At 34.5% G+C, this 24,501-nt stretch overlaps 2 protein-coding genes across 5 annotated transcripts; one reads left to right on the top strand and one right to left on the bottom strand.

Moving 5' to 3' along the window:
- Positions 1 to 646: 646 nt before the first annotated feature.
- Positions 647 to 1,981, bottom strand: LOC109168404 (transcription repressor OFP7-like). 3 transcript variants are annotated; one of them, XM_019317429.1, is made up of 2 exons: positions 1,638 to 1,981; positions 647 to 1,517 (listed from the first exon to the last, which is right to left on the bottom strand). In XM_019317429.1, exons 1-2 carry the CDS (start codon positions 1,906 to 1,908, stop codon positions 832 to 834), a joined length of 957 nt encoding a protein of 318 aa, XP_019172974.1. In that variant the 5' UTR covers positions 1,909 to 1,981; the 3' UTR covers positions 647 to 831. The 3 variants fall into 3 exon arrangements, with proteins under 3 accessions (XP_019172974.1, XP_019172973.1, XP_019172971.1); XM_019317428.1 differs by having other exon boundaries at positions 647 to 1,524; positions 1,645 to 1,981; XM_019317426.1 differs by having other exon boundaries at positions 647 to 1,981.
- Positions 1,982 to 17,456: 15,475 nt separating this feature from the next.
- LOC109168395 (probable polyol transporter 6) lies at positions 17,457 to 19,642 on the top strand. Of its 2 annotated transcripts, XM_019317408.1 has the most exons (3): positions 17,457 to 17,471; positions 17,611 to 17,774; positions 18,110 to 19,642. In XM_019317408.1, exons 2-3 carry the CDS (start codon positions 17,678 to 17,680, stop codon positions 19,486 to 19,488), a joined length of 1,476 nt encoding a protein of 491 aa, XP_019172953.1. In that variant the 5' UTR covers positions 17,457 to 17,471; positions 17,611 to 17,677; the 3' UTR covers positions 19,489 to 19,642. The 2 variants fall into 2 exon arrangements, with proteins under 2 accessions (XP_019172953.1, XP_019172952.1); XM_019317407.1 differs by lacking the exon at positions 17,457 to 17,471 and having other exon boundaries at positions 17,605 to 17,774.
- The last annotated feature ends 4,859 nt before the right edge of the window (positions 19,643 to 24,501 follow it).

Below are 24,501 nucleotides of genomic sequence, written 5' to 3'. Positions count from 1 at the left end.
AAAAACTACTTTGGATATAATTATTATCTTTATAAAAAAAAATCAATGATATTATGGGATTCGTGACAATAAGGCGTTAGCACACAAGTCTAATAACGGGTCGAAGATATAAATTGGATGAAAACTCGAGATTTTTTTAAAACTGCTTCATACTCAAAGCCAAAAATCGAATAACTCTTGACATTTGGCTAAAGATAGATTGGTCCCTTCTACTCAATCACACCTTAGGTTGGTTGAAAACTCGAGATGACAACAAATTAATTGAGCCCTTCTATATATAAAACATGTTGTTCAATTAGCTAACATTAATACGAGACATTACCACTAATTAAACATATACTTTTTTCTTCATGCATGCTTTAATTAATGGAAAGTCAAATTTTAGGAGGGTTGAATCGAAATCAGATTAGTATTACCGTGGTAGAAATAATAAAGAGCTAATGATCGATTTAGTCTGTTGACTATTGTGAAATTATTAATTTGATCATTGACTATCATTCTTACCAAATTAAGTATTTAACCTTAAAAATTTTATCCAATTTCATTCTCCCTATTAATTTGAGCGGTAGAATGATAGTCAATTTGAGTTGTAGGATGAAAACGGAGGACAAATCGGTAGATAAGCTTGACACTATGGAGGGTTAGGTGAAAAAGAAAAAATTACTACATATATAGTTAAACTCGCTCCTAATTAATTATTACAACAAACATAATAACTAGCTCGAATATAATCCTAGAATAGTCAAATTCTTGTTGGTAGAACCGTACATCGAAATGATGATATCGCCATGGATGTAGCTTTAATTTACATACAGGCTTGCTTCTTCTAAGCTAGGAACATGACGGCGTACTACGTCGGCCAAAGGCAGACATTCTAGGACTGGAACTAACGTTATTAGCAGCAAAGAACAATTCCGCCCAAATCTCCGAGAAAGCGCCGACGATAATCCCGTGGTACTGCCTCGCATTCAAAGACAGAAAGCACTGCAACAGCTGCTCCAAATCATCCTTCTCGAACATTTGCTTCTCCGTAATCATCTCCATCATCGACCTCTTGAAGTCCTCGTGAGGGTCGCGCGATTTCTTCACGACGGCGAAGCTCTCCTTCACTTTCCCGTCGACGCTGCATGGGATAAGCTTCTTGAACACCGACAGCCTCGCCGGCACCTCGCCCTCCGACGACGACACCGACGGCCTTCTGGTCGTTGGTGTTGTTCCGCGTTTCGCGGCGCGTTTCTTGGGCCTTCGTTTGCTTCTCCTCCTGATGATCCTATTGTTGTGATCCGTTTTTGGGTTGAACTCGAAGGACGAATCGGTCGAGAGGCTTGAGACTAGAGTTTCGGTCTCTCCCTCGTCGTTGCTAAACAGCCCGCTTTCGTCGGCAGATGAGGTGCTGATTCTTCGAAGCGCCGCCGCCGCCGCCGCTGATTTCTTTTTTCTACCCCGGCGTTTCTTTCTCTCCGCCGTGGACGGTGGAGGCGGCGGCGGAGGCAAGGCCAAAACCTCGTCGTTGTCGTCGCCGGAGACGGAGGAGCTATAGATTTTCTGACGCGGTTTCGTTTCGTCGTAAATATTCGCAACCACGTGCCAGTTCTCCTCTTTCCGCCACTTGAACTCCTGCTGCGGCCGTGATCTACCGCCGGAATTGCGGGAGGTCAACCCGCAGCCGACGGATATAAGGGCGGATGAAACGTGGCGTCTGAGGGCGGAGGAAGAGCGGTGGGTGTTAGAGGGTGCAGTGACGGGGAAATCAACGGCGGTGATGAGTTTGGTGGAGTTGTTGGGTGATGAGGATTGTCTGAGGAATGAAGGGACGGGATCTTCTGGGAGAGTGGAAGTGTCCTTGGAATTGCAAGATTGTAGGGAAGTGATGACTCTGGATATTCGAAGCTTGAAGGGCTTTGCCATTGTTCACAGCGGCTGCAGTCAAAATGACATGAAAGTGTAAAACTGTTATGAGATAATGAGAGATAGTGTATAGCTTTATATATAGAGCACTACGAAGGAGCGTCCAAAAGTTTCCCTCTTTGCGTAGGCCGTGCAGTTTGGGGATTTCTAGAGATAAAATAAGTTATTTTATGTCCATAAAATAGGATGTTTGAACTTGAAATTAAAAGATTTTTTAAATATATTGAGGGATATTAAAATGACATGCTTTAAGGAGTTTTTAACTCGAGAATTCAAAGAGCTAGAGTCCTCGACGGGGGCCCAAGAGTCCACGATCTGAGACCTCATGACTCGGGGGCTAAGAGGGAAGGATGCTTCAAGCAGAAGGACCAGACCCCGAGCAGTGGGCAAGGGTCTCCAGGGCCGGCCTCGGGATGCATCCTTCTCCAAAGCCCGTCTTCGGGCCTGAGTGGTGGGTCGTAACATGGTCTCCTTGCCCACCACGATTTTAAGGGGTTGTTGGGCGGCATTCCTCTTTGTATAAATTATGGCTTAGCATTACAAAATTATGTTCGCTCTTATCACACAACATTATTTAGAATAATCAAGCATTAATTTGCGAATAATTGCTACATTTATTTTATAATTTGCTAATAATTGCTACATTTATTTTATCTTACCCTTTTACCTTTATTATTTATGTGAACTTATTGATCCATACACTACACATTCAGGATCAAATAGTTCCATCAGATATATACACTATGAGCCTATGAGGTATTTAAAGGTTTGTAAATCCAAGCCTCCCATAAGTAAAATGAGACTATTATAAAGTAAAACTCTCGTCATGTATCGTGATTTTATTGATAAATGATAGAAAAGTAATAAAAACTGTAACTCTTTTTTCTGGATGAATCACAACATGCCACATAAACATTTGAGTAAAAATATAGTAGAGTTTATAATTATATGTAGTATTAATCCTCTCTTAATGAGTAAATCCATATATATGTCTCCATATACATATACACAACCCTTTACAGGGCGTTTGGTTGGAGGGAATTTAAATTCCCTTCCCACCTAATTTCAAAGGTCATAAAATTTCTTAGTTTGGTTGGAAGGAATTGCAATTCCATGGAATTGTAATTCTCCCATTTTCATGGAATTAAAATCCCATGTCCCCCTGAGATTTTGATTCATGGGATTTTAAGAAGAAAAAAAGCTAGTGATGAAACAAAATTATCCCTCATTTTTTTTTAACCTAAAATTAATACCACAACAACAATTGGCATTTTAGACTTTATACTACTTATTATTCCCTTTCAATTCCCATGTATACCAAACATTGGAATTGAAATTCAGAGTAATTCTATTCCTGTAAACCAAATACTGGAATTTAAATTATCATTTTATTCCCAGTAATTCATCTCCCATGAAATTACAATTTCTTTCCCACGTAATTTCCCCCTTCCAACCAAACGCCCTGTAGGGATTCCTTAGTCCATAGAACTATTGAGAGTATTGAGGGATTATGGGAACATAAATTAAAATTTGTGTGTTTAGTTGAAATTGTTGGGATATAACATTAATATTTTTAGTTCTTTGATGTTATATTTTGGGCTATGTTGTATAATTTATTTAAATGACATCAATACAAATAAGTAAATATATAAATAAATTTGCATTCACTACCAGATAGTTTACATTAGATAAATTTCACTCTTGTATAATAGCCCACAAACTACACATGAGACAACCATGTGTTGCAGATTCAACTAAGATCAATGTTTATTTTTATTATATGTGCTAGTGTAAGCTAGTACTTCAGTTAGATAGATTGGACTGATATTTTTTTCTTCATAAAAGAGTTTGATAGCTGCATTGTAATTTTATTCGTGTTGTATTTATTTGTGCATCTAGTTTACCACATGTATGAATAAATATTTAATACCTTTAAGATATATGAGTACCTGCATAATTGAGCAAAAATTACTTAGGTTTGTCTGATTTGTCATCATTTATATGAGGAATTGAGGATATCTTCAACTCACACAAGGAAACATTGTAATATTCTCAATTTGGAACTATCTCAATACAAACAATATATAGAAAAGCATATAACATTTTTAGTACAAAAGCATGTGTATTTGTCGTACATTTAGCCTAGCATGTAACTTGTAGTGGAGCCACCTTAAAAGATCATTGTAATTTGTATATAATTAAACGAAAAATGTGATGTATAAAGTAATACTTTTCTTACGTGTTTCTCATCAATGATGTGATAAAAATAAAATGGTGATTTTATGGTCTAGCAACTAAAGGAGAGACAAACATAATACCTCAAAAAATTATGAAAATAGTAGAGAACTCGAGAACGAAGAAGAATGATGTATTGCTTTGTATCTTTTGGATATCTTATATTTACAAGTCATGAATATCAATGGAAACTATAATCTAAAGGAGTAGTTCAAATGACAAATGAATTTTTTTATAGGGACGATCCGAAGAATAACCTAGGTTCGATTCTTACAAATGACAATTCTTCTTGGATCAACTCTCGTGTAATCAGCAATAAACCGAAATTAGACTGGTGGATCCGGAATTAGTAACGCTTCGATACAAGGACAAGTTATAAGTTTATGGAGATTAAAAAGGACAAGTTTAAAAGTTTACCGGGCGGGCATGCATTAACTTTTACAGACAGTCAAGTCATTCATTCACGGAGAAACAAAAATGCATAAAAAAAAAAAAAAAGAAAAGTGACTTTTTATCCAAAGCGTATCTGGCGTACACAGATTGATTCTTTGCCAGACCATTTTTTACTCCGTAGGAAGGTGATCTTGATTCGATTCTTGGGGGCTTGAACAGGCCTTCGAAGTCAATATAAGTAATCAACATAATAGAGTTATAGAGAGGATCCTAAGCCAGCAGGGAACAGAATAATAGTCATTAATGCCACTTTGCCTTGCTTTTTGACGTTGTTGGTTTGACTAAGGTTATCCACTTTACTACTTTACAACAAGCTAAGTGTGTTTGGTCACTGCAACGTAACGAGGCTAGTTTTTTGAAAATCCGCTCTCCGATTTGATGTTTGGGTCCGTTAGACTACACTCAAATCTTGCGCCCAAAATCTTGTATTAGCCTACACTAAAATCTTGCATTTTGTAAACTCATCATCGGCCTGCAAGACGGCCCACGTTCTCCCATAGCAACAGCTATACCATGGACCCAAGTTCACCTTGTAATGTGAATCCAGGTCTAAAATACACAATTTACATACTGAATGTTTAGAATTCTAAACATTCAGTATGTAAATTGTGAACATTTAGTATGTAAGATTATAAACATTTAGTGTGTAAATTATGTATTTTTAAACCCGAGTCTACCTTACAAGGTGGACCTGGATTCACAGAATAATTTGCCCTCCCCTAGATGGGGATAATAGCATTTTTCTTCATGAGAGTACATGCTTCAATCTTTACTAATGGGGATAGTATGATTTCATGTATTTAACTAATTGTTATTATGTATTTGATCAATGACTCTTGTTGAGAATAATCAAAACAATAATCAAGTAAGAGGTGTATCGGGTGGATTGTAGTCCACTGGTATCGGGTTGCTCCCCTAAGTGGGAGGTGTAAGGTTCGAACCGCAGTTGAGGCAAATAGTGTGTATATGTAGGGTATCCCCTTCCTTATTAAAACAAAAAAAAAAAAAAAAGAAAAAAAAAGTACGAGGTGTTAACTGATCGACTCAAAATGTTGACATCATATTGTCTACACAAAAGATTTGTCCAGGAAAAACCAATCCAATAAGTGGGAGAACCACTCAAGTTTATGTGTCATTCATATATTAATCTATTGTGGAATTAATTGAATTATATCAAACACTCAAAGCACATTCTCATGTACACACAAACTCATAAAGAGTAGAGTTTGACTTGACTTAACAAAACAAGGTTTGTGAATTTATCGATTTACGGAGTAATTTTTATGTAAAACTTGTCTTATTATTTTACCACCATGCATCCTTTAATCCTTTGCAGTAAATAGCAATAAGTTAAACTCAATTTGTGCAGTAATTGGGACAACTCAAACGATGAACTACGTTACATAACATTCAATCCTTGACATGATCTATAAATATTAAAAAGGAAAAATTCTTAATTTCATTAAATATTTGTGAATTAATCGGTCGCATTATAAATTATTAAAGAGTTGACGTAATTATCTAATACAAAATAATTCAAATATAATAATAATATTTTTGTAGGTGACGGTATAAAACATTAATCTTTCATGCTAACAATAATACTGATATTTTGTAGTATTCCCATAATTTATGTCAACATAACTACCTACACAATTGACAATATAATAAGCTTCATTTTTTTTTTTTTTTTTTTTGGGAATCAATAGAGGAAAATAAGGAAAAAATAACAAATTAAACTATATAAATCTTGGTAAGTCATCAGTCCCAAACAATCAATAGTCAAATGGGATAGTTAGTTGGCGAGCCAACATAACTGAAAATATAAGGGAGCAGAATATAAGTAAATTGGAAAAAGTAAATAGGCACAATAATTTTAAAGTGAAAATTAAATGGTGAAAATTACAGGTCTTTTTCGACTGTTTCAAGTTAAAATTTATTATTTTTGTAGGTAGTTTTATACATGTACAATTTCGATCTCTCCCCCTAGCCCCCCTTCTTTGTTCTTGGCTATTGTCTTTTATAGTAGAAGAATAGTATTACATTTGGTAACTAATATGTTTATGGTAATCGGATATTTATATGTTAGAGTGGAATATTTTGAAATGTAGAGGTGATTTAGGAAATATAAAGTTATTTAGGTAATTGGAGGAGATTAGGGAAGAAAAGAATATTTAAGAAAATTGTTTATATAGGTTGACGTGATGATTATTGAACAGAAGCTGATAAAAAATATAATTACATTATTTATTATGGTGTAATGATAAACACTTGATTATAACGGCAAATGATACAAATGTTTTAAAATTAACCCATACACGTCCATTTGAGGTGTCTGGGTGGCTGTCTTATCTCACACCTCTTTCTTTGGTCAACTTTGGGTAGCATGGCGATTCAGTTACCCATATCAATCGTTATATCCTACACCACGGCGCACATAGCACTGTGCGCCGCGCGCCTCCCAAAACGACGTCGTTTTGGGGTCGTGTTGGGAGGCGCGGTAGGAAGTTACTAAGATTATGTGTATTCGTTCACAACGTTATGTGTATTCGTTCACAACGTTATGTGTATTGGTTCATACAGTTATGTGTATTTTTTATACAATTATGTACATTGTTTTTATACAATTATGTATATCCGAATCAGAAAATTTGTGTGTATTATGTTAAGAGTTGATGTGTATTATGTTAAAAATTTATGTTTATTATGTATTATGTTAGATTATGTGTATTATCTTTTAAAAAGAGTATGTATATTTTGTTATAACATTATGTGTATTCATGTATAACATTATGTGTATTCAAGTATAACATTATGTACATTCTTGAACAGCGATTTTTTTTTTTTAAAGAAAAACCTACTGCCATTCACTGGGGCGGAAAATTTCAAAAAAAAAATTAATTAAAACGACGTTATTTTATATCTGGGCGTATAATGCAATGTACGCCGTGGTGTAGGATATAAATTGCCTACCCATATATGTCAACGTTAACATAATCTTTGAAAATTTTAAACCCGCCGACATTGGCTGTCGAGCTGCTCGAGTATTCCGCTGATCTGAAAGGAAATCTTTTGTATCCCCTACCGCCATATACCTGATATATATCGTGTTGGAATTTGGGTATGATAAAAGAGAAATCTGTAAACTATAATATGGAATATATGTCGGATACATGTAACCAAATTTGTACCTAAGCATGACCTACATTTTAAAGGCTGCAGGCGGCAACTCTATGTTGTTTGGTGTATTTGATTTAAGAGAAAGTACACCGTAAATACTATTTAAAATGGGCTTTGAGTGAAATCTTTTGTGATCTCAACTAATAAATAAAGGAATACTTTGTTAATTACAAATTAACGATGTAACTTTTTTTTTTTGAAAGTAATTAACGATGTAACTAATTTACTAGAGTTATCCTATTATTATTTGATGTCCTTGAAATATGAACCTGCAATTGCTACAGGCATTGTACAAAAGCACCAAAAAGTAGACCAACTATTGTAACTTTGATTTACAAAAAAATGTATAACAATTATTTAAATGTACACTCTTGTGACCTTAATAAAAAAAATTACTACAATAAAATAAATTAGTTTAGATTATTTATAATTGAGTATTCAAATTAAAAAAGTCGTCAATAGACAGTTCCATATGAATTTAAACTTTATAATTAGAGTACAGTAGCACGCATTGTTTAAAGAAATTTTCATATAAGATTTGTTGGAATAATTATCACTTAATTCCATGGTTAAAAAATCGCTAGGTGTTCGGGAGGCGCCTAGTGCCTAGACCGTCTAGGTGGTGATTAATCAGCGCCTAGGCGCCCGTGTATTTTTTATTTTTTAAAAAATTGTTTTTTTAAAAAAGAAAATTTAAGACTTGATAATTATAAACTATTTAATACTTTAATAGTTAATATTAAAATATTAAATATTAATCTAACAAACATCTAAAGTTTAAACAATTTTGGGTTATTTCATTCAAAATGATGTTGTTTTGAGTGAAATAACCCATTAAAAACGAATGGAACAATAGCTAATCGGTCGACTAGGCAACCTAGTCAGTGCTTAAGAAGCTGGCATAGGAGGCCTAGGCGGTCAACGCCTAACCGGCCATCTACCTAGACCACCGATTATATACGGTGATACACTAGGCGATCACTATGCGTCGATTAATTGGTGCCTAGGCGGAATTTTTGCAACATTGCTTAATTTTTAGACAATTATTCAACATGTACCCCATAAGTATTATATTATATTATTCAATCAACTCATAAAAACTATTAGTATTATATTTTAATTAAATAATACTACACGCTCATATGAGATGATCTCACACCAAACTTACCCTAACACTAATAAAGTCTTAACATTAACACACTTTCAAATCGTTAATGACTTGCATATTGATAATATATATATATATATATATATATATATATATATATATATATATATATATATATATATATATAGAATCAAAAAGAAAATAAATATATATAGCAGAATATATAATTATGAACAGGGAGCAGCTGCCCCCTTCCTCACCCCATCCCCTTTATATATATATATATATATATATATATATATATATATAGACTAAACGTATTTAAATACTAGATGTATAAAAGTTGAACCAAAGGATGTGTTAACTTAGATAGTTAGATTTGTGTTAGTGTGTGAACTGTGAAGTATTTTTAGGTTCAAATCTGTAAGGGCATTGATTATCTACATTTTATTTTTTGACCTTTTTGAATATTAAAAGAAAATCTCAACGTTGTTACATATAAAGAATACAATTAGAATTAAAAATTAATCTCGTAAATCACAATTATAATTTTACTTTTTTTTTTTGAAAAGTGAGATTATAATTGTGATTTATGAGATTAATATTTAATTCTAATTGGATTATTTAATTTATATGTAACAATATTGCGGTTTTCTTTTAAATTTCAAAAAGTGAGATTATAATTGTGATTTATGAGATTAATTTTTAATTTTAATTGGACTCTTTATATGTAACAATATTGGGGTTTTCTTTTAAATATTAATAGTGAGATGATGGATTTATAATGTAATTTCTATTTGAACTATATTTTTGTTTCGCGTTTTAATGTTTTTTTTAATCTCTAGTTAACAATATTTATGACTTACCTCTGAGTATTTCATTTTTTTTTTGTTTTATTAAAGAAAGTTTCTGGATCTGCCCTGATTATGAATAGAATTTTTAACAAATCGAACATAAACGAACAGAGATTGTTCGTGTTCGTTTGTTAAGATTTTTGGAGTAAAGTGTTCGTGTTCGTTTGTTAAGATTTTTGAAAATCATGTTCGTGTTCGTTTGTTAAGCGTTCATCAGTAGTTGTTAACGTTCGCGAACACGTTCACGAACATGTTTGTTAGAAAGCATGTTCATTAATATTTGTGAACATGTTCGCTCACGTTCATAAACACCTTTGTGATTGTTTAATAACATAACATTAACGAACACGTTCGTGAACATGTTTGTTAACAAGCACGTTCATGAACATGTTCATTAATATTTGTGAACATGTTCGTTCACGTTCATAAACACGTTTGTGATTGCTTAATAACCTAACATATGAACATGTTCACGATCACAATTCGTTCGTGAACAAACAATAATATATGTTCACAAAAAATAATCAAACAAATAACACAACTACAAAAAGAATACAAACAAATATTAAATGAACACAAACGAACTTGTTCACGATCTCTTAGCAAACGAGTTTACAACTGTTCAGACTGTTCGTTTATAAATCGAGCTCTAAATTTTGTTTGTTAATATTCATTTATCTTAATAAACGAATATAAACGAATGTTTACCAAACACAAAAACGAGTAATTTATCGAAAACTCTGTTGGTTAAGACCCCTAACTAGGAATGATATACTCTGAAAATAGCATCCAGTATTGCCTATCGATGTTGACTACTCTATATAATAAAGCTAATCAATTATGTTCCATTTCTTGGTTGTGCGGCACAACCCACTAGCCAGTATCCACCACCCGGCTGCTAGTAGCCTAGTATAGTAGTATTTGACTTACCCGTCAACTGGTTCGAGAAACAAAATGAAAAGGGAAAATGGACACTTTTTCCTCCTAAGTTATATACTTATAGCACTTTTTTTCCCTCAATTATTTATGTAAGCATATTAACCCCTCAATTATTTTAAAAGTGGTGGTTTTTTCCCCTAATATATTAAATTGATATTTCCACTGTTAAAGTAACATTTTATTTATTTTACTTCTTCAACAAATTATTGCGTATATGTAGCGATTACCACGGTTCGGTTTGAACTGAACCAGACACTATAGCAATCGAATTAAAAGTTTTCAGTTATGATTCAGATCTAGAACTCAATATTTGAATTTCAATTTATTAAATTTAAGAATAAAAAAAACTGGATCATGAACCGTGAACCGGCGATTCCGGATCCAGTTCGCGATTTTGAACCGTCTTTATTTTAAAATTTTATTTTTTATTTTAAAATAGTCTAAATTCAACAATAAATGTATTTTATTTTTTCAGTTCGGAACATGAACCGGTCATTCCGGTCCACGATTTTAATAAACTCTAAATATCGCGTTTTGATTATAAATTGTAATTGAAATATTTTGGTTTGGTTGCTATAGTATCTGTTTGGTTTGAACCAACTTATAGTAATAATTTGTTGGAGAATAAAAATAAATGAAATATTTACTTTAAATATTTATTTTAAGGGCAAATGTGTCAATTTAACATTTCAGAGAGAAAAAGAGCCACTTAAATAATTTAGGAAAAAAAAGTGCTATAAGTATATAACTTAAGGAGAAAAAGTGCCATTTTCCCAAATGAAAATAAATCAATTTTAAATTTTGTAAAGAATAATTGCTTTAAAATATTAATTCCACTTTTACTTTAGGAGAGTAAGTTATTGAAATAATTAATAAAAAAAATTGTAAAAAATAATGGCTTCAAAATATTAATTCCATTGTTTACTTTAGGAGAGTAAGTTATTGAAATAATTAATAAAAACTCAAATACTGCTACCTAACAAATCGACGTGAGAATAATATAGGAATTTATTTAAATACAAGTTTTAAGTAAAGTTCGCCTTATAACTTTAGTCGGTAAAATATTATAAAAAGATAAATTAATTTAGATTATTTATAATCAAATTTAAAATATTATAATCACTAAATTGACTATTTGATCAACTTGGGTCCCTAATTAACTCTATTGATGCTCAATAATTTCCCGCCTAGACATCGATTAATTGGCGCCTAGGCGCTAGGCGTTGGCTAACCGCCTAGCGTATCATAAAAATCGGTGCTCTAGACATCTAGTCGACTAGGCCTCCTAGGCGGTCTAACTAGGCACCGACTAGGTCGCCTAGTCGACTGATTAACTATTGTTCTCTTCTTTTCAAATGAGTTATTTAATACCATGCAAAACGATATCGTTTTTAGCAAAATAATTCTAAATTGTTCAAACTCTAGATGTTTTTAAGGTTAATATTTAATATTTTAGTATTTTAGTATTAACTATTAAAGTATTAAATAGTTTATAATTATCAAGTCTTAAAAAAATAAAAAAATAAAAAAATAAAAAAATAAAAAATAAAAAAAAATAAAAAATACACAGATACTTAAATGCTAGGCATTCTGAGCGCCTAATTAAGGAGTGCCTAATGATTTTTTTAACAATGGGGCCGTCAATATGTGATGGCCAAACGAATAAACAATTTTCCAACTATTTCGTCATTTTCCATTCAACTTTGACGTATAGGTTGTATTGGAAAAATGTGTTATTTACTTTTTATTTTTTTAAGGGAGTATTTCTTCGTTGGTTATGATGGCTAATTGCCTTTATTTCAAACCATTAACGTGCCCTTGGATCGTTATGTTGTGCATCTGCGTGCACCATGCATGGTGCATACGGATGCAAAAACGACGTCGTTTTGATTAAAAATGCGTGTTTCACTTTAAAAAAAATTCAGTTTCGATTCTCATCAACAACATTATGTTGTTCATTCATTCTGGATTTTTAGTTCATAGATTCTGGATTTTTAGTTCATTGATTCTGGATTTTTAGTTCATTGATTCTGGATATTTAGACGTAAATCGAAACTATTTTTTTTTCATTCATGCTGGATATTTAGTTCATTCATTATGGATATTTAGTTCATTCATTATGGATTTTTAATTCATTCATCCTATATTTTTAGTTCATTCATTCTGTATTTTTAGTTCATAGATTCTGGATTTTTAGTTCATTGATTCTGGATTTTTAGTTTATTGATTCTGGATATATAGTTCAAATTATGCACAACAAAATACTGTTGCCGGGAATCGAAACTGACTTTTTTTTTTAAGTGGGACGCACATTTTTAATAAACGACGTCGTTTTTGCATCCGTATGCACAATGCATGGTGCACACAGATACACAACATAATTTGCCCGTGCGCTTTTTGCCGAGTTGGTAATGAAGTAATGATGGAATTATAATGTATTTTTAGGATATAATATATGGAATAAAGTGTACATTATCCATATGGACCGTCAATAGTAAAGTCATAATTAAAGTGAAAGATGATAATTACTAATTAACAATGGAATTGAATCTATCTTCTTATAAGCAAATTATTTTATTTTTCATTGTGCACCTTATAATGGATTACTACTCCAACATGTCTACAAAAGCGTACATACATTCTAATTGGGTTAACTTTTATCCAATTATATCAATACTTGAATATAATTGGGTAAAAACTTTGTTAAACGACTTGTTTCTCGCCCATGCGGGCCTCTAAATTAAAATAAGAGTAAATACCTAAAATGTCCCTCGATTATAGCTAAATTCACGAATTAGTCATCGACTTTCAATTTCAACCAATAAGTCCTTAACTTTGTAATTTTAACACAATTTGGTCATCTGTCTATTTGACCGTTTGTTGACTGTGATTTTTGAGGATATATATGTAATTTCATGGTCCATAGTCGATTTTTTAAGGTTCCAGTTGCATTTTCAGACCGCACTGTTGCATTTGAATCCACTGTCGAAAGCAATCTACCAAATTCGGTCGCCTTTCTTCATCCTCCCTTTGGATTCAATGTAGTTGAGTTCGTACCAGAGCGAGAAGACGGCCTGTTTCCGAACCAGTGCAACGTCATCCTGGAGGCCTCCACGTGCTCCGACGAGAGCTGAAGGTTCTTCTGGAGATCGTCGATCATGGTCAGCAAACGGTCAAATAGATGGAGGACCAAATCGTGTCAAAATTATAAAGTTAAGAACTTAATTGGTTGAAATTGAAAGTCGAAGACCAATTTGTGAATTTAACTATAGTCGAGGGACCATTTTGAGTATTTACTCTTAAGATAAGCATGGCTCTTTCCACCCATGGACAAAGTAAGTGCTATTAAATCGATCATCTCCCGATCAATCATGTGTCATTTAAATTATCTAAAACTAATTAGTGTGAATTCTAATCTAAGAACTAATAAGTGTGAATGAAGATTATATTCTTCATTTATGTACATTTTTCCGTTACATTTTTTTAATGCATTATGCTATAAGAGTTGTACTACACAATATTTTAGACAAACACACCCTACCGTTATAACTTCCGTTATCTTTTCCATTATTTTTACCATGCACATGCATCTACCATATATTTTCTTAACTTCTTCTTCTTCTTCAATAATATATATATATATATATAATTAGGTTCTGGTGTAGTTAGAGTGTTCAGGTGCGATTGTGCGGTTTAATCGGGCCATTCATCTCGCTTAAATCAACGTCCAGGATTACCAAAATTAAAAAAAAAAAAAAACGCAGTAGGTGGCAATTTTGTAATTTTTGAATCTAGGTCAAAATTAATGTGAGCGGTTATGTAATTAATGTGCGTGAGTTTTGTATATAAGATGCGTGAGTCTAGCTTGTGCATAAGGTGCGTGAGTTTTGTGCTTAATGTGCGTTGGGTTGTGCTTAATGTGAGTAGTTGGTAAAACTTAAAGTGTGGGCTTTTGTGTTTAAGGTGCGTGAAATTTGTTCTGAATGTGAGTCGAGTTTGTGCTTAATTTGCGTAGGGTTTGTGCTTAATGTGTGTGAGGTTAATGATTAATGTCAGTAATTGTTGAAACTTAAAGTCTGTGAGTTAATACTTAAAGTGTGTGGATTTTGTGCTTAATGTGTGTGAGATTGTGCTTAATGTGCATGAGTTTTTTTATTTAATGTGCGTGAGTTTGTGCTTAATATCAGTAGTTGTTGAAATTTAAGGTCTGTGAGTTAATACTTAAATGCGTGGGTTTTGTGCTTAATGTGCGTGAGATTGTGCTTAATGTGTGTGGGTTTTGTACGTAATGTGCGTGAGTTTGTGCTTAAGATATAACACTTAAAGGTGCGTGGCTTTCTTCCAGACGCGCGTTTTTAAATTTTCATTGATTTGAGCCGTTGATCTAGATTTGATCAACGACTCAAATCTAACCGCACAACCGCACGAGAAGCTATACCCGCACATGAACCCTTCCCCATATATATATATATATATATATATATATATATATATATACATACTTGGCTAAAACGACGCCGTATCACATCATATCAAACCTAACCCTAATATATTTCAGATATTGGACGGGTCGGAATTGAAAATATCCTACCCCACCCGGATCCCTTATGGGGCATCGTATTGGCTTGCAGTTCGAATATGGCTGGTCGAATGGCATGTTTTGAACTTCGGGCCGGGCGGGTTTTCAAGTCGGCTAAGTTATGCACAGCCCTATCCGAAAATAAAAATATCAAATGAATTATGAATCCAAGTAAAGTCTGTTATTAATTGTATAGTTTGTGTTGCCGTAACGCATTCTTTTAATTTCTATCCAAAAAAAAAAAACGCATTCTTTTAATTGCAGTTAATTATATCAATTAATCTTCTTTAATTCTAATCGCAATTTAGTTGCCCTTGACTCCAATTTAAATTTCAACTGATATTGCAGCTAGCATAAAGTAGAATAAACAATTAATAAATTGATTAAGTAAACAGCCACTATGTGGGACGGCCCGTGTAAAACGTTCATAAGACTTTATTGTAATTTTATTGGTCAGATCACGAGAACAATATACTCAAGTTTTTCCATTTATTGTCCGTCTCATATATTGGATAAACTTAGTCTTCTGACATATTAATAAGGGCATCTTTAATAGTGAAAATTTTGGTGTAGTTTTTGAAGAGTTTTTGTAGGTGTAATTAGGAAAGTGAAAATGAGAAGAAATAAAAAATAGAGAAAAAGAAAAAGGAAAAAGGAAAAAAAGAAAAATAAAATTTGCCAAAATTGGCCAAAATCTACCAAAATCTGTCATGAGGGAGAAATCATTTGCGTTTTCCCTTTTCTCACCCATTGAGGGGCTCACAAAAATACTACAATAACAGGAGAAAAATGCAAGTTAAAATTCACCCACCACATTTGTTAAAAACTCAAGATCTAAATTTTACTATTCTAAAATCCAAGTAAAAGTTCCTGTGGGGATGTCCTAATGTGTCATGACACTTTTGTGATTATCTTTGATGGGAAATTACAGAATTAAAATCTTGATGGTGAGGTATTAAATTTTTGAGTTATAACAATTAGAAAAAGAGTTAATTTTATTTTTTATCCTAGATTTATAAGTGGTAATTCACTTTTAGTTCTTTTTTTATCATAACATTTACATTTAGTCATAGTATTATTGTAGCATGATCATTTTTGGTCTCCCGTCAACAAAATCGTTAAAATGTCTCATTTTTATACAAAGTGAGTTGACCCTGCTATATTTTTATGTTTATATTTAAAAAAAAAAACTGTAATTGAAGAGCAAAATGCATTTGTATTTAACCGCGTTAAAACTGTTTTGTTGATAGAGGACAAAAAATGGTCATGTCACAATAATACTAAAACCAAATGTGGATGTTCGGATAAAAATAACTAAAAGTGGACTGGCACCTATAAATCTAGGACCAAAAATGAAACTAATTCATTAAAAATATATATTAAATAGATACTATCTTATAATAGAGTCGATAATATTTATTTAAAAAATAATAATAAAATAATGAGTCATGATCTCCGTAACCATGTCCAAACATTAATATATTACTGTAATTAGCATTCCCATTTGTATGCGATTTATTACATACACATTTATTTTAACTTTGGATAATATCGGTCAATTCATAAGTTAGGAAAAAAATTGTTTGAAATAGGGGGCATCTTAACCAAGATTATTAATTTAGTAATCATAATATTACAAGTTTGATTCCCAACGATAATGTGGTCCTTTGCCAGCTAAAATCATAAGATGAGTTTATCTAAAGCATATATCTTCTATGTAATTCTTTGCCAAATAAGATCAACAAGATTTACTCCGTGCATACTCTCCCGGATATTGATGATAAGTTTCTTTCATCACTCAACAAAAAATATGAAATAAATTTGGAATGTAATTTTTTATTTTTTATTTTTTGGTGGGGTGGGATTATCCGAAAAGATCCGGAGGTAGACGGTTATGACTAATAAGTAATAAGAGTAATTGTGAATTTTGTCAACAAATTAAACATAGAAACTGCAGTGCATTGACACATAATGACCAAGTCAGCAAATTTTGCTCCATTCAATTGACTTGGACTCCTCTTATCCAGAAAATCTACTTTCCTTCTCTGATCCCAAGAATTTTACGTCGTTTTTATCCCCTTAATTTTCTATATATGAACGGAAGTAGTATATAATGCTTCACACCCATTCTAAGTGTTGAGGTAAATCTGGTGAAAAAGTATCTTAACAGCTCGGATTTGTGTAATATCCACTTGAGAGCGTGTGGGTTCCACAGGTGCTGTGCATGCAGAAAAATTTGCAGTTTTGTCTTTTGCAATAGATTTTGTCTTCTGTATCCAACTGTATTTGTGTATATATATATAGCATGGTTTCGGATTGAGAAGGGTAACACTAGTTTTCTTGATTTCCATCAGATTATAGGAAGATCAGAGAAACTAATAAGTCAAAGGGAGGTTCCTTGAATTGATTGTATTGGATCCAATGGAGAAAGGTGTAGGAGAAGGCCATGGAGGGCTCAACAAATATGCCCTGGGTTGTTCCCTGGTTGCTTCCATGATATCAATCATCTTCGGCTATGGTGAATCCATCGTTTACTCTTTTAACTTTATCTAATTTGTTTTTTTTTTTAATGACGAAAAACTGTCTGATCACTAAATCCCACCTTATGACTTAGCCAACAAATTAAAGGAACAGGTCGGAAGGTAAATGGATTGTTTTAATTTAATTGGCTCAAACCAAGACAATAGTTGTTATTGTGTTGCTGGGTGTTTGTAGGAATATATAATTTTAAATAAATATGTTAAAATTTTATGTTTCTAACTTGTTAATTTCTATTTTAGTATTTTTTTCTTTAATAATTTCATAAGACCTTTTAATTTCTGCTAAGTTTCTTTGTTTAATTTGGACTTACAGACACTGGTGTGATGAGTGGAGCAATGATCTATGTGAAGGACGAGTTCCACATCGGCGACGGGAAAACGGAGATCCTGGCCGGAATACTTAACCTCTGCGCTTTGGTTGGGTCGCTTTGTGCGGGAAGAACCTCCGATGCTATTGGGCGGCGTTACACCATCGTTCTGGCCGCCGTCATCTTTTTGATGGGCTCAGTTCTGATGGGCTACGGCCCCAACTACGGCATGTTGATAGCGGGAAGATGCACGGCGGGAATCGGCGTCGGCTTCGCGCTGATGATCGGCCCGGTTTACTCCGCGGAATTGTCGTCTCCGTCCACGCGTGGCTTCCTCACGGGCCTCCCGGAGCTTGGGATAAGCATAGGGATATTGCTGGGATATCTCTCCAACTACATCTTCTCCGGACTGCCTCTAAAGCTGGGGTGGAGAGTGATGCTGGGGATTCCCGCAATCCCGTCGTTATTCTTAGCCATCGGAGTCCTGAAAATGCCCGAGTCGCCGCGGTGGCTGATCTTGCAGGGCCGACTCGGGGAAGCCACGAAAATCATGTACAAGGTTTCCAACGGCGCGGAGGAAGCGGATGCTCGGTTGTCGGACATGAAACGAATCGCCGGAATCGACGACAAGTGCAAAGACGACGTTGTGAAGATCGAGACAGCCACTCAAGGCAAAGGCGTGTGGCGTGAGCTGCTAATCAAGCCCACCCCGACGGTGCGGTGGATGCTGATGGCGGCCGTCGGGATTCATTTCTTCGAACACGCCACCGGGATCGAGGCCGTCGTCCTCTACAGCCACAGGATCGTGGAGGCAGCCGGAATCGAGGATAAAAGAAAACAGATCCTCTTCACCGTCGGAGTCGGTCTCACCAAGTTCATTTTCGTGGTCACCGCAACTTTCTTGGTGGATAGAGTGGGCAGAAGAAAGCTCCTCTTAACCAGCGTGGGTGGAATGGTTATCTCACTGTTTGGACTCGGGACTTTCCTCACTATAGTCCACCAACACCCTGGCGAAAGGATCGTTTGGGCATTGGTACTAAGTATCATAACCACTTACACTTTTGTCATGTCCTTTAACATTGGCCTTGGACCGATCACCTGGGTGTACAGTGCCGAGATTTTCCCGATGAAACTCAGGGCCCAAGGAGCCTCCATTGGGGTGGCGGTGAATAGGTTGATGAATGCAATGGTTTCCATGACTTTCTTGACAATCTCCAACGCCATCACAATTGGAGGAGCTTTTTACATGTTTGCTGGGATTTCGGTCATGGCTTGGCTCTTCTTTTTCGTCTTCTGTCCCGAGACTAAGGGCAAGTCTTTGGAAGAAATGGAACAGCTTTTCACTCCAAAATCATCCTCGACTAACGCTAACAATTCCAAATAGTTGGGACGTCTAAACTTGTCAACTACTACTTCACTACTCTAGCTTGCAAAGTGCGAAGTTATGCATGTATAGTGTGTAAACAGATGGGGAAAATAAGTGTGGCTCCAGAGGGGTGCAGTGAGTGAGATACTAGTACCGAGCTCATTATGTAATCTCCTTTGTCTTTCAGTAATGAGTAATGACATTCTTGTTTATTAATTACTTTTCGTCAATGATCGACACACCTAACTAATAAGGCCAAATTATATATTGGGTAGATCATGGTTTACACAGTGCTATGCGAACCATAACAAAATGTATCTTTTTTAATATATTAAAAAATTACATTATTTGTATATTAAAATAAACGAAATAATGAACTTTCAATACTCAAATAATGTATATTTTTAATATATACTAAAGTATATTATGTATGTACTAAATGTACATTATTTGATAGTACAATTCACACAGTTGTGCGGACCATAATGATTGACTAATAAGTTGCTCCGTAATTGATTAAGTTAAAGTGTTTGGAAAAGACATTTATGGGAATGTATTTAATCATGACTTTCATAGAATTTTAAAGACTTTTATGAACTTGAGTCTTTAAAAGTCAAACGGCGGTATTTGTAGACTTTTTAATTTTAGGACTTTTGTAGATTTTTCCTTCCCAATTTTCCCCAAATTCCCAAACCCTTTCTCCCTTCTCCCACCCGTGAACCAATTTTCCCCAAATTCCCAAACCCTTTCTCCCTTCTCCCACCCGTGAACCACCGAACCCTACCTGTAGAGCAGCCCCTGCCCTTCAAAATGTTCTTTCTACCAACTCTTAGGGGGCGTTTGGTTCAGGTTATGTTACTTTCCACCCTTCTTTCTACCAACTCTTAGGGGGCGTTTGGTTCAGGTTATGTTACTTTCCACCCTTCTTTCTACCAACTCTTAGGGGGCGTTTGGTTCAGGTTATGTTACTTTCCACCCTTCTCCCACCCGTGAACCCTACTTGTAGAGCAGCCCCTGCCCTTCAAAATGTTTTTTCTACCAACTCTTAGGGGGCGTTTGGTTCAGGTTATGTTACTTTCCAAACACAGAAATCTAACATTACATTTTGTGAACCAAACGCCCCCCAACTCTTAGGGGGCGTTTGGTTTAGGTTATGTTACTTTCCAAACAAAGAAATCTAACATTTTGTGAACCAAACGCCCCTTTAATGTTTTTGAACTCCTCACAATGTAATATACACCTGAGGCTCGAACTCACAATTTTCCAAATGGAAGTCCAACCCGGATACCATTAGACCACCTAATATAAGTGTTTACATCAAGATTTTATGGGTAAGAATAAAAGTTGAGAGTAAAATATGATAGTACATGTAGTATTTTCCTTTCTTCAAGGATAATCACATAGGTGTGATTAACACATTATTAATATCTTAGGGCCTTAGGCCCCTTCCTTCTACCAAAAAAATATCTCAGAAGACTAAGTTTATCTAATATATGAGACAGACAATAAATGGGAGAACTTGAGTATATTGTCTTCGTAACCTGACCAATAAAATTGAAAATCGTTATGTTGTGCATCTGTATGTACCATACATGGTGCATCCGAATGCAAAAACGACGTCGTTTTGACGTCTAACTTTAAAAAAAAAAAATTAAAAAAATTCAGAATTGCATAGCTACACATCCATAATTTCATCACATCCATAATTCATAACTATAAATCCAGAATTGCATAAATATACATTCATAACTTCATAACTATACATCCAGAATTGTATAACTACACATCCATAACTTCATAACTATAAATCCAGAATTACATAACTACACATCCATAACTTCATAACTACACATCCAGAATTGCATAACTATACATTCAGAATTGTATAACTATACATTCAGAATTTCATAACTAAAAATCTAGAATGAATGAACTAAAAAAGTAAAAAATGAATAACATAATGATGTTGTTGGTAATCGAAACTGATTTTTTGTTAAGTAGAACGCGCGTTTTGATGCAAAACGATGTCGTTTTTGCATGATGCATACGGATGCACATCATAATTTGCCTAAAATTGAAATGAAGTCTTACGAACGTTTTACACGGGCCGTCCCACATAGTGGTTGTTGACTTTATTAATTTATTAATTGTTTATTCTACTTTATGCTAGCTGTAATATAATATCAGTTGAAATTTAAATTGGGGTTATGGCCTTATGGGTAACTAAATTGCGATTAGAATTGAAGAAGATTATTTGATATAATTAATTGCAATTTAAAGAATGCGTTTTTTTTTTTTTTTTTTTTTTTTTTTTTTCTGGTAGAAATTGAAAGAATGCGTTACTGCAACACAAACTATACAATTAATAATAGATTTTTACTTGGATTCATAATTCATTTGATATTTTTATTCTGAGATAGAATTTCAATATCAGTGTATGATACTTGAACTAACACGTAGTGGATTGGATCTTGAACTCATTAGTTAGTCGAGTTTTGAACTTAATTGCACTCATTAACTCTATAAAATTTCCTGTTCAGTCTATCTCTATATAGACTTTTAATCTGTCAAGTCTATCTCAACATAAACCACCCATAGTAGGCTACAGATTTGGCACTGTTCTCAACAGTCCTTTGGTGTAAGTCTTTCCGTGATTTCGTTTGCCCACATAGGTGGTCCATCACGAATTTCTTACCTCATTGGGTTTCAAACTCATCTTCCTTGAAGTATCAAGGATGGTCTTCCGATTTAGACATTTTGTGAAAGGATCTGCAATATTCTTTTCAGATCTCACAAACTCCATTGTGATTATCCCATTTAGTATCAACTGTCATACAGACTCATGCCTGACTCTTATGTGTCTTCTTTTGCCATTATAGACACTATTTTGCGCAACACAGATGGCACTTTGCTAATCACAATGTATAGGAACAACAAGTGCTGGACACCCCCACAATGGCACGTCTGCCAGTAGGTTTCTTAGCCACTCTGCTTCTTGGCTTGCCAGCTTCCATAGTTGATCTGGCAATGCACGATTGTTTGGTTGACTCCACACATAGTGAATACATATCCACTAGTTGAGCTTGCATCATCGCTGTCGTTTACTCAATTCGCATCACAATACCTTTCTAGCACGGCTGGAGACCCTTTGTAATCAAGGCCCCAGTCCACTGTGCCTCTTAGATATCATAGTACCCGTTTCAGTGCATCCCAATGTGGAGCACTAGGGTTGTGTGTGTAGCGACTGAGTTTGTTCACTGCGTATGCAATGTCGGGTCTAGTATAGTTCATGAGAAACATCAGACTTCTGATTATTTTTGCATATTCTTCTTGTGACACACTAGCCTCTACGTTTTTTGACAATTTTACACTAGGATCGAAAGGAGTCTTGGCCGGAGTTACCTCATAACTTGCAAACTTCTTCAGAAGTTTCTCCGTATAATGACTTTGAGATAAAAGGTAACCTCTCTCAGTTTTTGTGACTTTTATCCCAAGTATTACATCGGCTTCCCCTAGATCTTTCATGTCAAAATTGTCACATAGAGTTCTTTTAGTATCTTTTATAGCCTCGACATTAGAGATAAAGATTAACATATCATCTACATAAAGACATATAATCACAATGCTAGACTTTATCTCATTAGTATATAAGCAGGCATCTGACCGGTTAGTTGTATAACTCAAATCTAATAAGGTTTTATGAAATTTCTCATACCACTGCTTAGGAGCTTGTTTCAAGCCATATAGAGATCTTTTGAGTCTGCATATTTTCCCTTCTTGACCTGGATCCACGCATCCGGGAGGTTGCTCCATATAGATTTCTTCGTCTAGTTCACCATTGAGAAATGCGGTTTTTACATCTATTTGGTGAACTGTCAACCTGTGTGAAGATGCCAAAGCAAATAGAACACAAATGGTTGCTATCTTTGTTACTGTTGAGTATGTATAAAATTAGTCCTCACCGAATCTTTGAGTGTAGTCTTTGGCCACTAGCCTGGCCTTGAACCTTTCAATCGAACCATCTGGTCTTAATTTCCTTTTAAAGATCCATGTACAACCAATAGGTTTACAGCCCTTTGGTAGATTAACCAATTCCCATGTGTGATTTGACTGTATATAGTCTAATTCACTTTTAACAACTTCTTTCCACAATGTGGAATCTACCGAGCACATAGCGTCTTGAAAGGTTTTTAGTTCTTCTTCTAGGACTAATTGACATATGAATTGATCACAAATTTAACTCAAGTCTTTCAATTCTGACATGTATGTTATGAAATCAGAACCAAAGTTTTTCTCTATTCTAGGACTTTTACTTCTTCTAGGCTCCTCAAAGTTACTTGTGAAACTAGGAAATATAGTAGGAGAATTTTGGTGTAAGCTAACATCAGGTGAAGTATAAGCCTTTTTTCATAGGAAAAATTGTTTCAAAGAAAATGGCATCTCTAGATTCACACATTGCATGATTTTCTAAGTACATGAATCTATATGCAGCACTGTTTTCAGCATACCCAACAAAAATGGCATCCAGAGTTTTAGGTCCCAGGTTGGGCCTCTTGAAGGATGGTAGTCCTACTTTTGCTAAGTAGCCCTACACCCTAAAGTAATTAAGGTTAGGGGCATGCCCCTTCCACAGTTCATAGGGGGTTTTCTCAAACCCTTTGTGTGGTACTCTATTCAAAATGTGATTTGTTGTTAGAGTAGCTTCCCCCCACAAAGAGTCCGGAGCACCTGAAGTAATCAGCATTGCATTAATCATCTCTTTGAGAGTTCTATTTTTCCTCTCAGCAACGCCATTTTGTTGGGGAGTATACGGTGTTGTTACTTCATGAATAATGCCAGAATTTTCAGACAGAATTTTAAGAGTTTTTGATTCATATTCTCCTCTTCTATCGGATCGAAGCCTTTTAATCTTTTTGTCTAACTGGTTTTCTACTTCATTTTTAAAAACCACAAATTTATGTTCGGCTTCGTCTTTTGATCTCAATAAATAAAATTTTGTGAAACGTGAAAAGTCATCAATAAACGTAATGT

Source organism: Ipomoea nil, unplaced genomic scaffold (assembly GCF_001879475.1).
Source record: "Ipomoea nil cultivar Tokyo-kokei standard unplaced genomic scaffold, Asagao_1.1 scaffold3199, whole genome shotgun sequence".
In the NCBI taxonomy this organism is placed as follows: domain Eukaryota; kingdom Viridiplantae; phylum Streptophyta; class Magnoliopsida; order Solanales; family Convolvulaceae; genus Ipomoea; species Ipomoea nil.
The sequence above is the reverse complement of the archived record's forward strand: the minus strand, read 5'-3'. Positions and strand labels throughout refer to the sequence as shown.

Excerpts from the sequence above, each read along its gene's own strand:
- LOC109168395 (XM_019317408.1), top strand. The coding sequence starts at position 17,678 with ATGGAGAAAGGTGTAGGAGAAGGCCATGGAGGGCTCAACAAATATGCC. Across the intron at positions 17,775-18,109 it reads ATCAATCATCTTCGGCTATG|ACACTGGTGTGATGAGTGGA; the intron begins GTGAATCCATCG and ends TTGGACTTACAG.
- LOC109168404 (XM_019317426.1), bottom strand. The coding sequence starts at position 1,908 with ATGGCAAAGCCCTTCAAGCTTCGAATATCCAGAGTCATCACTTCCCTA.